Raw genomic sequence first — 17634 nt, forward strand, 5'->3', positions numbered from 1 at the left:
TTGGCTGGTTACAAGTCGCAGATTAGAAAAAAATTACAGCTATCATCTCAATGAGAGATTTACTTAAAAAAATGCATTCAGTGTTTATCACAAAGAACTGCTTCGTAGCATCATAGTGCATAATACACTGTGAAAACAGACTCACCCTTGTCAATTTGAAAAGCTCAAATAAACAAAGATTTCTTTTTTTTTAACTGAGGTTAGCACATCAAGTGAGTTGTATTGTGATATCTGTACAGTGAATTTCTGAGGACAACACCTTTGTCAGACTATAAAGTTGTTTGACTACTGCTATTTTCATGTAATCTCTGGAATGAAGGAAACTGTACCTTTTAAACTCGTATGTTTTAAAAAATGAAATGCAGAATAATTTTTTCTTATCATGTATTTTCTATAAAATACTGACAGAAAAGCATTCTGTGAAGAGACTACTAATTTAAAAACCACCAGTTCTGACTGAGAAATGCCTTTGTTAGGATGGGAAATATGTAAGATAACAATAACTTTCATTTTCCTCTGAGCTTAAGTTTTTCTTGGGCTCAACTTGTCATTTGCTTTGTGTCTACAACAGAATCACACACTGCATGTCCAAATACTTGGGGCATAAGGATGAAAGAAGTGCATGTAGCTCCCTCCTTTGGCTGATCAAAAAACTGTGCAGGCTGTTGCAGCCTTTCCATGACATTAGTCACTGGAGTCAAATGGCTAAATTGACATGGATTGAATCCAGGAGAGCATCCAGGTCACTGGCTTTGCAGTCATAGGTGACCACTATTCTGTCTACAAATAAAACAATATATTCTCAAAGGTTCTGATTCCTAACTGGTACAAATCAACATGTGAATGAAGCAACATCAATTTTCTAAATGATCTGGCTAACTATACATGACATGTCCATGAGAAGGTTCATACACTTCTACAGTCATATCACTCTATGATTCAGTTCTTTTCCTGCTTTCCCATATTTATCCTCCCTCCTCATTCCCAAGTGCTGACATCTTGTCAATTGCCAAAAACTACTTATTTCAATTGGAGAAAAATGCTCATTCATAAATTTTGCAACATGACAGTATGCAAAAAGTATAAATTCTAACAAAAAAAATAAAATCAAAAATGCAGCTCCTACAAAAACCTACTTGTGTCCAAATGAAGGGGAAGGCATTTTTCCTGCTATGATTCGTATGTGCTTTTGCACAGATAGATTCCACCAGTTCATCATCTTTTGAGAAAATAGAGGCAGGTCCTCTCGCATACTGATGTATATAAGTTACTATATAAATTACTATTTACTATTTTGAATTACTATTTACTCTTACATCTTCTCTTGAAGACTTTTCATTGTTTTTTTGGTTTTCCTTTAATTTCAGATGGAACAGTAGCAACACTAATCCACCTCCACTTTCTCCAGAGTCCCATAGGCCAGCCCTGCTCCACACTGTTTCATGTTGAGGTTTAACAAAAACTAAAGTACACACATATCTGTTTGGAAGAAGGAGAGCCTGACAATGGTTCACCTCTTAGAACAAAACTTTCATTTCTGTTGATGCCTTAAATTTTAGCTTTCATATTTTTCAGATTCTGTGCTGCCTAGATGTGTAGCTTTGAGCTTCATGTTAAGTGTTAGTGAGCTCTCTTCACAGAGTAGGTGGACAGAACAATTCCTTTTCTACCTTGATACCAAGGACAATCGTTACAAGTTTCAGGCCCAAAGCATAAACAACAGTGGACTGAAGAGAAAACAAGGATGAGACTTCATAATCTGAAGCTTTGACTGGACAACTAACCCTGATATGCAGATGGACTAAAACTTATAAGAATGTGAGACTGTGAACATTTTTAGGTTCATTTTGGGTGTAGCTCTGGCCAGGCTCCTGTACTGCCCAAGGTGGATCCTTTAAGGCCTTTCAGTAAATACCTACTTTATTCTTAACTCTGTCTAGCCTCTGTCCTAGGTCAGCCTTCTCAAGGCATCACTGTGAACAATAAATTGAACCACATGACTGAGGTCTCTGGAGTACACAAAGCAGGCATCTTGCCCCTCTTCTCACTGCACAGAACACAATGACAGGATGACTTTTCCCAGGTTTTTCTACTTATTTAACCATTCTTCTTTTGCCCAACCAAGACACAATTTGGCTTGTAAAGTGAAGAGCATGGCAAAAGAGGAATATTGTTCACCAAATGCAATGAATACAAGTGAATATGGCTGTATTTTAGCTCTACTTATTTTGTTTCATGACCCCCTTGTTTGTTGTAGTTCAGAACCTCCACTTAATGCAAATGCTTCAGACCAAATATTGCTAGGGATGTAATAACGATCATGAAGGATTATCTGAGGAGAACATCCAAAGAAGCACAGAAAATCTTAAGGATTCAAATAATGCCTCTTCTATCTCAAACTGAAGCAAAATCATGTAAGGTTGATTCAGTTATTGTTTCTACATTTTTCATCAACTGCGAACAAAAACATTTTTAAAATTCAAAAGAGCTACTCTTTTACAGTATCCAGACTCAACAGAGGTGATCTGGAGAGAGACACAAAAACTCTGCATTGCCTCTGTACCATATTCCTGATCTGGACTATGAAAGATCAACCAAATCTAGCCCAGTGTCACAAGCATTTCACTCGTGTGTAATGTACTCAGCAGTACTACCCATAAATCTAGACAATTTCAACATATAAATCTATAAAAATTGTGGAACAGAATAAATTATTTTTGGTACCAGGCAGAATTTAAAAGTGAAAGTGACAGGATTCTTCAGTTGGGTAATAGGTATCAAATATATAACTTCTCGGCATTAAAGCATCTGGCCAACCAACCAGTGCTTGATCTCAAGAAAATGAAAATGCACTGAAGCTTAAGAGAGCACTTGTGTAACATCTAACATGGTCAGACAGCCAAAGAATTACAGTCAGAGCTTCCACAGCCTAGTAAATACTTTCATATTTCCTAAAGAGAAGTCTCACCAACTGGCAATGCATTTATTGTTGCAGTTTCCAACAACTATGAAAAATTACTAGTTTCCTGAAAGACAAGAAAACATTGATTTTCCCATTAAGAAATAAATTCCTGGAATGAAAAAAAAACCAATATTGAAGACAAGTCAGTGATACCAGATTTCATTAACTTATATTTTAAATTGGATTTTTGTTGGCAGAAATTTTCAGCTTTGAGTTAGGAAATACAAAGATCATATAAGTGCAATTTAAGACACTGGTTAAAGGATGGTTTCTTCATTATTCAGACTTAACTTTATCACATTTAATACTGTCCCCAGATCAGGACTATATTAACCACTGCAGCCATCAGAAATACTTCTAGAAAGTAATCCATAAGATGAAGTATTCGTGTGTGCAGAGACACAAACATATAAGGACAGGTTTCTTCCAAAGAGAAAACAAATGGGTGCATGGGGTTGTAGGTATATAAAGCCAATCCTTCACATTTAATACTTGTGAAAGAAACAACAAATACTCATGAGTGCGGCCAAGACTCTGTTAAAAAAAAAAAAAAAAAAAAAAAAAAAAGAGGTGTTAAAAGCGTAAAAGTGTCCTAGTTTTGACTTTTAAGCTGCTTCTTTTTGCTGAGCAATAATTGAGATGGTTTTTCATCAAATCACTGCTAAAATTAACACTGTAGGCAAAAAAAAACCTATTTCATTTGGAAATCCATGTCATTTTAACAGATAGAGACTTCCATAAGGGACATGCATGCAAGATACTCAGAACTTCCTGCTTAAGGCCTGGGTTTTGTCAGGGAGAGAAGAAAGAATGGAGAAGAAAAGGAAAGAGCATAAACAAGACAAGAAAAGGAGTTCAGGAGTGCAAAGTTTTACCTTATCTTCAGGATTGGGCATAACACTCACTGTGTGATTAATTAATTCATGGTTTGCAGGTAATATTCTGAAAAAGGAGGTGGTAGGGATATAAATCACAGAATCACAGAACAACAGAATCAATTAAGTTGGAAGTGGCCTCTGATATCATTGGGTCCAACCTATCACAAGAACATCGCCACATCAATTAGATCATGGCACTGAGTGCTACATCTCACTTTAAGGCAGATTACCTGTCTGGAACACAAAAGGCAGAACTTCACTGTACTGCATGCAAGAATAAAGCAGCCTTAACGCAGAGCTTCCACTCAGCTCTGAGGGGAAGTGCTGAATGAGTGTTCTTGCCAGATCCTCTTGACTATCTACTTTCCAGGACTGCCTAATGCTTGTCTTCAATTAGAAAATCTCTTGATATAATTTATGAAGTGGTAATTTTCATCATCAAAATCTTATCTATCTTGTTTCCGCTATCTCCCTCACAAATTTTCACTGGCATCCTCAAAGCTTGAGTCTACCCAGTGGTGTAACACCCAATTTTTGGAAATTTTGGAAAACAAGGGTTTTTGGTTTTGTTTTGTTTTTGTGGTTTTTTTAGCTATAGAATGACAAAACAACATATATGATATAGAATCCTACATAGATATATATAAAAATACAAAGGAAATTTAATAGCAAATTAAGAGGAAAAAATAGGAAGACAAGCAAAATAGAAGCCTTTTACCTATTAGTCACACTCTCTGGATGTGAGGATACAGATCCAGTTCCCATCTCAGCATTGGAACTGAGCATGCCATTGTCCATTAACTACCACACTCAGAAATATTCCAGAATGCTTTGCTCTCAGTCTACTTCGTTAATTTCACATCCTCAGAATAACTAATTGAATTTCAATGGAACTGGGGCTAAACCCAAGGTTTTCTACTTCTCTAATGATTTATCTATTCCACCCTGAAGGGTAAATTTCTCACTAAGTTTTATGAAGCTACCTAATATACATTGCCATATTTCTTTCCAGCATGTTCAGCATATCTACTTAGTATATCTGTCCTGAATTCACAAGTAGTTTTGCAAGCAGCAAAGCTACACCAGCTCAGCTAATTTACTGCTTGCTGAATCAAATGGCTGGCGCTATTTGCAACTCCACTGTATTCCCAGAACTCACTAGAAAAAAGGGGGAAGAGCTGAAGGAAGCAGAACCCGTTGTTCATAGGCAGCTTTGCTGCTTTAAGATCACAGTTGCAATTAAGGTGATCAGCTGGGAGATATTCTGACTGCAGATTTTTAATTCTGTAATGAAAAGTAAAGAAATGCCTCTCCCCCCAAAGATGTTCGCAAATCCTTCTGTGATAGTAATACTACAAATAAAAGAAAAAAAAATCCTATTAATATGTTTTTTTGAGTTCTGACTACAGTTTAAATATTGATTTTTTTGTTTCAACAGGTCTCTGGCTCCCTGAACAGCATTATGGGATTCTCATTAAAATCACTTCATTTAAATCACTTGAAAACTCTGCCTCACCCTGGCTGGACCAAGGAATTGAGCTATTAGTTTTGTACAATGAAATGAACTGATGTTTGTGCAAGTCATTTCTAGTTCCCCTTGGGCAAAGAGCACATTGACTTTGTAGCTTTTCCTTTTATTATTACTGAAAAATCAGAGAGAAAATGAGAGAATATAAAACCTGCACAATCTGAATGAGCACTGTTTCTAATCTAAAGTATATTTAATATTCCAGTGCTTGGTATCCCATGTGATTTGTTAAATCTTAAGGCAAATGTAGCACAATAATGAAAATACTAGCAAAAAATATCACAGCAAAAAGAAATAGCAACATACACTCTCAGATCCTAAACTGTCAATTTTATAAGTATAGCAGTAGTAATCCTTTATATAGTTAGGGCATGACCTGAAAGAACTCAATGGACTATGCATAAAAGGAAAATGTTCTTTTAAAAATCTTCTATTCCATGAAATAAAAGTTCATCTGCCATGACAGAAACACATTTTGGAACACATGAGATATCACCAAAATTTGTACTTTGTTACAATGGTGAAGAGAAACAAAGCATAGTAGTCTTCATAATAAGAATGTTAGACATTCACTGTACCTATGGAGGAAGTAAATAATCAAACCCTAGAATGAACTACCAGTTGGATTTTAAGAAACTAAAAGAAAACATGCAACTTCTAGAAAATTAAAGGTAATAAAATTGTAACATCACTACAAAAGGTGAATAATCTCATAAGAAAAAACATATGAGCTTTAAAAACTCACTAATAAGTTAATTGACAGCATTTTGTTATACAGCACAGTAACTTCTCTGTTTCAGGCAAATAGGTACTTTCAGTCAGTAACATTTCACCTTATATTTAAAATGCATACACTTTTTGAAAGAGAATATGTGCACAAATAAATACACTGATTCATGGACACATGCACCATTTCTGTTGTTTATGTACATTATATCCACTCCATGTTCTGTTATTTTAAATTCTTCTGTAGAGATTACACATTATGCTCCAAAAATCTACAGCCATCAAAAAGTAAATAAATAGCTTTATCCAGCTGGACATTACAAATATATTAACCTCACACAGCTTATGTAAATACAGACAAAGACATGCTTGTGTATTCATTAAAAAAACTACAGCTTTTGTATTTTAATTAATCTTGCTAGCAAGAAGCATATAAGGGGCTGCACCACCCTTCTGCATGGCATCCTATGTAAATGAGTCCAGTGCATTTATAAATATGGATGTGGTAGACCCCCAAACAACACAGTACCTGCTGTCTATCCAACCGCATCCTTTTTGCAGCATTTCTGCTTTCACTCTCACAGGCGGAAGCCAGGATACTCTCTGCAACTGCTGAAGTAAGGTGTGAGGGAATAGGTCGTGACTATGAAAGAGAAAAAGAAACACAGAAATTATTCCTAGCGTAATCCACAACATCCTTTTTCAAAGCACACCATACCATCACCTAGGCAGGAAAGTCCGCTCATTGAAATGCAGTTTATACCAACAAAACAGGGAAATGGAACTTGCAAAGATGAAAAATGAAACTAGTTAGATGTTAAAGCCGCAGCTGATCCACAGATCCACGAGAAGCCCTTTCCCCCCACAGCTCTATTGTCCAGTGTGTTTAGTCTGGCTCATTAAGCTGTACTTTGAACAGACAGTGGCATATTCTCTGCGTTCCAGCAGCACCCTGGCCGTCTGATTCTTGTTAAGAAAACTGAAAGGCTTTTTATCCTGTGCAGCATGTGACAGAGATGAGTAGTGTTTTTTATAGTCATACAAAAAAAAAAAGAAGAAAAAAAACAACAAAAAAAAAAAACACCACCCAAGTGATAGGGTTGAAACATCACTCAAAACCTAACAGATTGTCAGAACATTTCAGAGCAGCCTCAATCTGTAGTATATGAATATTTGCATTCCTTGCTACAACATGACTGATGTGATTAAAACGACTTTAAAAAAAAATAAATTTGTTTTTCTTTCGATAATGCCAGCCTTGCAACACTCCAGATATTTTGTGGTTCAACTAGATATGGTTCATTTTTCCCGTTCAAATCCTATTACTAATTTCATAGCTTTTACACATTTAAGGTTAAAGTTGCAGTGAATCCCCCCCAAAAAGGTAATAATAGAATCTTTTTAGCATCATTGTTTATTATGAACTCCAGTATGATTTTGCCTACCATTTCATTAGGAAGCATATTTATGCAGCTTTTTTTTTTCTTTTTGATTACATACAAAACAATCTTCCTGAAAGATGAAGCTCATAATAATCTTCTTCATTAATATACAAAGCCATATCAGAATTACCAAGAAAATAAACAAAGTGGGGATATTAACAGAGATAATATGATGTACATATAAGCCCATTACAGAGACTGCAATTTTCTGGGCCCAGTTCTGAACTTCCACAAATTTTCAAAGCTTCATTGAACTCAATTTTACATTTAATACGTAAATTTTTACCTACTGAGGACGTGGCCATGTGTAAGGGGATTTGGGTGTGGTTTTTGCTTGTTCAGTATTTTTTGTTTTGTTTTTGGGATTTTGGGTTTCAGGGCTTTGGGTTGGGGTGGGGGGGGAGGGTTGGGGGTTTTTTTTGTTGTTTTTTTTTAAGAGTTTTACTTTCCCACTCCCAGAAACATGGATATGAACCTGCTACAAAATGCCAATTAATTTTGGAAGAAAATTTTTAAGTTATTCCCATTCATGTCCTGGAAAACAACCTTAAAACAGATTAATTATATAGGCTCAACAGATTTTTTTGTTTTCATAACATTCCAGAAACTGAGGAGCCAGCCATTATCAGTATTAGATTTTTACCTTTAAAAATTAAAGCCCATTTATTGACTTCGGATATGCTCTGCAGGATGCCAATTTTAAATCTAACACTCTACTTTCTCTAAAGCATGGGACCACAGTCTGTCTGTCTGGGACCAGAAGATGAGCTAGCTTTCAGAAACAGGGATTTATGGGTCTTCCTCACCAGTGCAATAGGCTTATTTCCCCCCACTTACATGGGAACAAAGTCTGTGGCATCAGCAAAGCAGCAGTGCAAGAAAGGCAACCAGAGGCTGCAGTACTGCAATAAATTATACTTGGATTGATTTGACAGAACAAACTGTTGAACTTGTTTCCAGTTTGAAAACAATTCTGTCTAGGAGATGAGGGACACTGATGTAAACCCCAGTGCCATGACAGAAGTTAACATTACATGCAGTACAAGCAGATACCCTACTCAGAGCTCCAGAGGATGAAGTAAGTCTTTGTGGAAGGGTTTCACTGGCAAAACATTCTATTTAATAAACTGCATCCCTAAAATGGTGATGTTACTCTGAATTTGTTACTGCATCCCACTGGATCCCTCTCTGTATTTTCTGACCACATACCACTGCACATGCCACTGGCTTATGTAGGTTCAAGGTGCACTGACTCTGTTGGCTGCATGGAAATCTCACTGTGGTCCTGTAACAGTGATGTTAACACAATGATACTCTCAAAAATTGGTGAGCAAACACCTGGTTAATTCCTCCAGCTCAGGTCTTTAGCTAAACCTGTAACTATACCTACACATCACTGGGTTTTTAGAAGCTGATATATGATCCAAAAAACCTAATGTTCTGACCAAAAAGTAAATTGAACATCAGTTCTCCCAGTTTATTTGTCTATGGAAGAGAATAAGATTATTGAAGTGTTTGATAAAACAAAAAATAAACTGTTATGATAAAAATCAAGCAGTTCTCCTTTCTCAGAAAAGGAATATAGTGGTCATGTACTCCCTATTGAAATACTGAACTCAAGTTAGCACCTGCAAAAAAGAGGAAATCTCTGGATACTGGAGCATCTTCCTCTTGAAATACGTGTTAACCCACAATTTCTCTCAATCATCACTGCAGCTGGCTGTTGATATGTTCATGTCAAGAACTACCTACAGTGAACATTAGGGAAAATATGATGAATACATGGCCCAGTCACCTGAGTAAAGAACTGTAACAAAGAACAGGAGAAAAATCATCTGCTCAGGGTTCAGGGTTCAGGCTCTATCAACAGAGCTCTAGTATGGAATTGACTGCGAAGATGAACACAGTCCTCTGTCACTAGGAGCAGAGCTGTTAAACAGGAGATTTTCTGCTTCGCAAAATTCCATACTGTAAAGTGTCAAAAAGATCAATTTTGAAAAGCCTTGCCTAAGAGGAAAAATTGCTTTGAAATAACCACTTCAAAAAATTGTTTTTAAATAAACTGAATTAATATCTCCATCTTCTAAGCTTGGAAGCCTCTTTCTGGCTTAGTTCAGCTTCCTTTTCCTCTCTACTTCTGATTATTCATGATCTCTCCCATAACTACAGCTGTAAAACCAATTCTGTAAGAAGCTCAAACATCCCTGTTGGGTTCTGAACATTGCTCAATTCCCAAGCTGAGGATGACATTCAAAAGCCTTGGAAAACATGACAAAAGTGATATCATTCAATTTTGCAGAAGGAAGCCTGCAGATCTCAGCAAAAAGGACATTTTGCAGGTTCCCAGGCTGCCCTCTGCAGAGCTGAGTGTTGGATCCTACATGTTTGGAATTACAGCAGAAAATGTGGGAGCCAAGGAGAACTTCTTCCAAGGGTTCCCAGGCTGCCCCCACAATCCCTGGATCCACAACCTGCCCACTGAACTAGCAGAAAACCAGGCTTCATTTTATGTCAATACAGAAAATCCTTGGCAATGTCTTAAAGGAAAAAAAAAAAAAAAGGCATTACCAAAAAATTCCCAACCAGCTTTAGCTGGTTTAGAATGTGCCTAGTGTTGTTTGAGGCAGCCCCAGTCTGGTATTTCTCTCACTTTACAGTGATGTAAAGCAGGAAATAACTATACTGGAACTACCAATATGTAAAACAAAAGAAAAGAAGAAATCCTGTAAATTTAATCTATCAAAAGTAGAAAATCACAAGGCAGGATAACATTTTTGTCATTTTGAACCAAGGACAGATAGAAAAGACATGTGAAAATTTTATAGTAACTCTCAGGTGACAAGATGAATAAAAGAAGAAATCTGGTGAATAGTGCAATACAGACCTTCTGAGAAGACTGTATGTCCATCACACAAAAGCAGCATACAGAATTGCTTTGTATTTACTTGGAAACATGATAGTGCTCATGACTGCACTAAAGCAGAAGTCACATTTTGAACACACATCCAGTTTTGTTTTTTTATATCTCCTCAGCTGACACACAACTAACATCCAGCCCCTAACACAACATAGGTAAAGGGCATTTTGATAAACAATGTAAGGAAAACCTGCTAGATTGCATGTGCACACGGATGCCTTCTGAAGTGACTGACATTTAGGAAGTGGTTGGAATTCCCTCAGTAACCCATGGGAGATGACCAACCACCTTCAGTCCTCTCATATTTGAAACTGTTTTGAAACCACCAGAGAGCCTATAGATGACAACAATGACGACAAAGCAATATGCACACTTAACTATCTTTTTGGATATGCACTTTTACATGCTTTTATGAGAAACAATTTTTTGTTCAAATTGGTTTGAACTTTTTATACACTCATCCCTTTTTCTCTTTCTATAGAGTTTATAAATCATTGACAGATATACTTTTGCAAGCTGCCTAATGGAAATTCAAATTAGCCAATAATTCTTTCTAGTCTAATAAGTGCTGTTTTTCCTTAAAGTATGTTAAATCTGATGAAGACACTTTCATGAGTTTGATGCTCCTTAGATCTGGGTATCAACAATCAAAGCATCTTACAATAAGCATTTCTGGAGTTATAGAGTAGTCCTGCAAGGCTGCTGATTTTTAGTAGTTGAAATCAGAAATCCTTGGCGCAGTTCATTTAGAAATTAGCTCTCTTAGTATAATCTCTGACTCTTTAACAAAGGAGAGACTAGCATGTTCAATATGGTGTAAAATATGCATTTTCAATATAACAACTGTATGCAGCATCATCAAGTCTGCTATTTAAAGTGAGGTACCTTTGTAGTATCTTCATGTGAAACACCAAATACCTTTTCTGGCATAGCCACATCATTCCTTTATTTCTACATAGGATCTAAAAAAACTTCCATGTTTTACTTCCTTTTGTACATTTTTGGGACAAATTTACCAATTATTGGTATACTAGATAACTGAGTATATTTCAGTCTAAACCACTAGGAGCAGTATATTCACTAAAAAGAATTTTACAATTTACTGTGCACGCTGTCCACCCGTGGTTAGACATCCATCATCTCTAAAGTTACTACCTTGGCATGTTTTTTGACATCCAGTATAAATATAAGCCAAAGTTGTCATACAAAAGTTTGGTCTACATACTTTTACACATTACATCAGTCTGGCTCAGCTCTGAAAAAATAGAGTTATCTGTTTAGTCAGATAATGGGCACACATGTACACCTGCTGAAATGCCAAATATCGTAAGGTGATGTGCACATTAATACTACCTTCTAGTTTAGGCAAATTAACACCAAAAATTACATCTTGCAGTATAAGGCAGGTGCAAACACATAAACATGCAAGTTACTTCATTTTGTTCATATACACCCTAATATTAATCCTAGAGTCACAGACTTTTAGGTTGGAAAAGACCTGTAAGATCATTGTGTCCAAGTTGATGTCTCCAAGTGCTGCATCCACACTTCTTTAAAATACCTCCAGGAACAGTAACTCCACCACTTCCCTGGACAGTCTGTTACAATGCTTCACCTTTGGATGAAGAAATTTTTCCTAACAGCCAATCTAAATCAGTCCTGGCACAAGTTGAGGCCATTTCCCCTACTCCTATTGCTTGCTACTTGGGAGATTAATATAAATGTGAGAACGAGGTAGTATTTAACTATTACTGAAACTTAAAAGGCAAAAATAGGGTTTAAAACTTTCCAAAGTGATTTGGCATCCAAAATTGAAGATGAATGCCTAAGATGCCTCATTGACAGTAACTGAATTTTTGCAAAGGCATCACTAAGTACTTGTTTGCATGTTGGGGTCCCAAAACCTAGACAGTCCCTAGTGCTCTCCTGCGTGCCAGCTTTTACCTCAGGTATTGCAAGACCAATTCATTTCCAAAATTAAATACTGCAATATGCCACAACCCGTTCATCATAAATTATTAAGATCTAACAATGTCCTCAAAAGTCCAACATATTTGAAACAGTGTGCAATGTCTAAATAGCACTTTTTCATAGAAATTATGCAAAATACGTTACAGGACAGGGAACACATGATCTTCAAATAAGAGTTTTTAATCAGAATAATGCAGTGAAATGTATGACAGAACTGTCTTACACAGCACAGTTGCAAAGGACTCAGAAACCCTCCTATAGAGTATTTTTTAATTTAAAGACTGAATGAAGTAAAATGCCCTATATTAGATGTACTTTTATAGTGGTCACAAACTAGAAGAGATTAGCTATTGGGAAGAGATTGGGATTTAGATTATATACTGGGGATAAATTTCTTACTGTGAGGAGGATGAGGCACTGGATTGGGTTGCCTGGAAAAGCAGTGTGTGCCTCTGAAACTCTTCAAGACCAGTTTGGGTGGGGCTTTGAGCAACCTCATCTGGTGAAAGGTGTCCCTGCCCATGGAAGAGGGGTTGGAACTGGACCAATTTTAAAGCCACTTCCAACCCAAACCATTTTTTAATTCAATGATTGTATGAATTGCTAGTACAGAATAGTGGAATATGAACAACTGGACTGGCATTTTAATGCCTGTAGCACTGCATTTCAGTAGGGTTCGATATATTTTTCTTGGTCTCACGGTCTTGTAATAAATACCCAATTGTAACACCCACTAGAGGATTCAATGAAATAGCTAGAAATATTTTCTTAAATGGCAGAAGAGACTTTTTGAAACATACAGCAATGTCCAAATCACTGTTTTACATTTTAAGCTTTGAAATATATTGAATTGAAAACATTGCACATTGATAATGATGCACCTAAATATATCCAAGTATATCTAAACATATCCATATTCCTGTCTAAAATCTTAGCAAATGACTCTTTCCAATCAACCACCATGCTGCTGTTGCTGCTGGTATGCCTACCTATGGGATCAAGTCTGGCTCTGCCTATTTGAGCAATTTCAACAGGGCTAGTGGAAATTTTAAACGACTTATGTGAGCAACAGAATATCCATCTGACTTGATTTACACAAAAATGAAGTATTTTGTCTAAAGTAGTCACCCAGGCATGTTTTTTGTTTCACTGCTGACTCATGAGACAGCTGGAGATGAACCTCTCTAGACTGATTCATCTAAGTGCTTCACTGACTGCTGAGGGAGCCAAAGTTACCTAATTTCTCTAACAAACCTAGGCACAGTTATCTCTATCCAAGATTTATATGCTGTTTTGCAGTGACAGAGAACTTCAGGAATCATCCTGCTGACCTAACTCCTTCAGAGTCATGTGAGGTTTGTATTGAACTCTGATAGCATTTTACTAGCAAAACTCCAGAAGACTTATGAAAACAGTATGATTTAACATTATTTACTGTTTTCCCTAAAATAATACACTGAATTGGCTCCCTATCCTTAAACCATTGACACAAGCCAGTTAATTAAGTAACATTGCAGCAAGACCTCTCAATCTAAGTCAAAATCACAGTATCAAAAACCACTGAAATATTTAGCATTTTTTTCTGATTTCAAGCTTACAGGTAAACAGAGTAAAATTCATTTAACCTATTCTTTTTTTTTTTTTTTTCAATAAAAAGGGGATTTTGTTCTATATTAGAACTTACTGCCATTTCAGAGGGGAATACTTTTATTCTAAATTCAAAAAAAATTGAAACAAATGTCAAAATACCATTCCTATATTTTTCTCTGTTACAGAATGTAGAAGACTAAGTCCTATCAGGTTAGTAGGTATTTTTAACTTTTTAGTTTTAATTCTTTTTCCAAACACCATACCTTTTTTAAAGCTAGCTTGTTCACATTTTGCAAGGTTAATGGAAAAATGTTACTTCTTCCACTGCTCACTTTTCCAAAATTGCCTATACTTTTAAAAGTCATTAAAAAGCAAAAGCTATCTGAGGAAGATTTAGGAGGAATTTATTAAAAATCACATGAGTACTCACTTAACTGTTCTGTGGTGAAAAAAAAAAAAAAAAAAAGAACAACACATCTAAGAGCTTTAGAAAAACTGTTTCTAGAATAGTTTTTCAAGACTATATGAGATCTAATGGTGAAAGTCCAAGTTTGTCAGAGAGTAGATTAGGCCTTTTTTAACCAAGTTGCCCATCAGACTTAAATATCTATTAAACCACTAATCCACTATCAAACAAGGGTGAGATGCTTACAAAGGGAAGTGCCCAACTATATTATTTGGAATATAATACAGAGTAACAACTCTATTAGTATCTGTAGAACTTCATGCAAGTGTTCTTGTGATAATTTTCTTAATGCTTCTCAGTTTGTTAATCAATTAGATATGCATCCCTGAATCCACAGATCCTCATTTTCCTGAAAATGCTTATGATCTTTCCAGACATAAAAGCCTGGAGGACTGAAAAGCCATGTGACTGTAACAGCAGCTGGACTTTTCAACACTAAATTCACTAAATAGGGAAAGATTCTTCTTTCTAAAACTTAAAAGCAGAACCTAGAGACCTATTTCAAGCAATCTCAGTGAGGCAGATTTCAGAAAACATCCCCCTTCTAGAAACCAGTCCCCACCAAAGTTGCTCAATCTCAATACAGATGCATGAGAAGCCACTAGACACATTAAAAACACCTTGATCAACATGAGCACAGTTGCAAATTGTTAAAAAACCTCCCTCAGCCAACTGTCACAACCAAGTGACAGCAGCAGTGAAAGATACAGAGCTCAGTTATTTGCTCTTGAGGCTGATGATAGGACAGGGGCTGGGATGAACAACAATAGGACCTAAATCAGGAACTGTCTTTAGGCACAGTGTGACTCTTCTTTGAAGAAGACTTGTCTTAGGACAATGAAAAACATTTATGACTAGCCTTTTCTCTCCAATACAGAAATACTTTGCTCCTTGATACTATTGTTTTGTATTACAGTAGTATTTAGAAGGAGGGTTTAGTTTTTCTTAAAAAAAAAAAAAAAGGAAGAATCTCTTAGTGAACTAGTGTTTAAAATCCTGCTCTTTCATTGGGATGCTCACAGAGAAAATGGCACCTCTGTGAAAAAAATGCTGGAAGGTGCAATTTCAAATTGAATGCAGTGAGACTGATCACAGGAGATCCTGAAGATGGGAGGAAGCAGAGGGTAGTAAGAAAATGTAACTATTAAGACAATTCAACCTCATTTGATTCTTTCTAGCATCTAAAGCTTTTCTGGACTGAAACTAAACAAATACATACCACATATCTCCATCATCTGTCTACTAACTCTTTTTATTTGGCAGTTTTCTATCACAGAGGCTGGGAGAAGTCTAAACTAAGGATTTGAAAACCATTAGTGAAACAGGCCATCTGACTATTTCAGGGCGAAAATTCCTCTTGCATAGCCTATAGAGGTCACAAAACACCTAATGTATATACAGGAATTCTCGCTGATGTCAGTCCTTGAGAATAAGGAAGTATTTTTTTTAGTTAGTTTTTGGGTCAATGAAGAGAAAAATAAATAATTTCTATAAGACTATCACAAACTTTTAAGTTCTCCAAGCAGTATAGCACAATGCAGGCAGAAGCACAACCTAGAAATTCTATCCAAAAGCCAGCGGTTTTGGTATTTGACCGACTTCCCTCCCAGTGAAAGATTCTGAGCGAGATCATAGAATTTAGTTTGAGAACATTCTCAACAGTCCATTAGCAAGAGACAATGAGAGGAGAAAAAACAATCTTACAATTCCTGAGAAAAAACTGAGTGAGCCTTATTGTGGTGTATATTTGTGTCAGAATGAAAACTGCACAACAACAAGCGCTGCACATTCAAATGGGCAGTTTTCCAATGTAGAAAGGGAGCTTCTCAAAGGCATATTTGTAACAAGAAGCTATGCCAGTTGCCTTGGAGTCCACAGACAACTATCTGTCACAAGCAGAAGCAGAATAACTATAAGTAATCTCTTAAACATAATAACACTAAGAATCATGTTAATTAAAAATATGAACACTCATGAGACTGAGCCTTTTTTATTGCCTCAGAACCAGAACTGGCCTGTTATGCAGTAAGAACTGTCGTTGGAATTATAGATGGCAAATGACTGACAGAATCAGGCTCCAGGCATGCTTTTTCATCTTTACCATGCAGTTTTACACTAATTTAACATAGTGTTTACATTTTCTTTTCACCTTACAGTATGGCGCTATAGATGGCTGTACGGTTCCACACACAGTCTGAACTGTCATAAGCCATAAAAGAGAATATTAGCTTTTTCTCATGCAACTAGATGCTCAAAATGTAGCATTTTGAACCTGAACAAATTAAAAAACTTGTATTTTTCATGTGTATAGCAAAAGACATCTCCTGTGGAGGTTATTATCTGACATCCTATTTAATATAACAATGGTACTGGTATTGCTGCTGAGCAGATCATTCTTCTGGGTTGCTGTATTTGAGGGTGGCCCCTTATTCAAAACCACACCATAGTATCCATTCACAATTGTTTTGAACAAATTATATTAACCAGGAAAGGTGCTTATTTTCCATTACCAAAATGGTAAGTACATTTAAAATAATCAGGTAGTCAAATGTCTCTGTCCATGGTAGCATTTAAAAAAATGCCTATAATCAAGAGATGGTGATATAGTAACTTAGAAATCAAAAAATAATTTAAAAACCCAAAGAGATACACATTAAATTTCAGAATTATTTAAGGCATATGCATAAAATGCTACTTATTTTCTTAAGAAGTTGATGAGAGTTCCTCCAGAGACTTTGGATAGTCTTTGGCTTGTATTCCTACCTTCAAACAGGGACAAAGGACAGATATCCCTCCAGGCCCAAGAGGGCTGCACTCTTTGGCATGGGTTCCAGTGCCTTGTCACTTCCATTCATGGGCAAAAAGTGAATGTTTTAGAGGGTGATTTGTTTGTTTAAAAAAAATAAAGCCCATCATAAACTGTCATAAAACATTATAAAACCAGGAAATCTTTCTGAACTATAAAGATTGCCTATTTGGATCATATTCCTGGTAATCTCTTCTCTTTTTCCCCTCCCAGGAATAAATTTGATCCTGCAACCTTTATTCATATGAAAGTAACATTTGCAAATGTGCACTGAAGTCAAGCCAACCCAGCTCTTATGGGTCAGACCGTAGCCCCTTGTTTATATTGCAAAACAGTTGTTGCCCAGGT

General features: G+C 36.3%; 1 protein-coding gene across 4 annotated transcripts in view; it reads right to left on the reverse strand.

Annotated features, from left to right (window-relative positions):
* The window catches only part of NOL4 (nucleolar protein 4), a 152226-nt gene that overhangs the window by 26247 nt on the left and 108345 nt on the right, over positions 1-17634 (reverse strand). For 3 of the 4 annotated variants that reach the window (XM_058832455.1, XM_058832454.1, XM_058832453.1), the window contains one exon: positions 6624-6737. The exons of the other annotated variant lie outside the window; for it this stretch is intronic. In XM_058832455.1, coding sequence (XP_058688438.1) covers positions 6624-6737 — 114 coding nt within the window. The remainder of the gene's footprint in view (positions 1-6623; positions 6738-17634) is intronic. 4 annotated transcript variants of the gene reach the window in all.

This window comes from Poecile atricapillus, chromosome 2 (genome assembly GCF_030490865.1).
Source record: "Poecile atricapillus isolate bPoeAtr1 chromosome 2, bPoeAtr1.hap1, whole genome shotgun sequence".
Taxonomy (NCBI): domain Eukaryota; kingdom Metazoa; phylum Chordata; class Aves; order Passeriformes; family Paridae; genus Poecile; species Poecile atricapillus.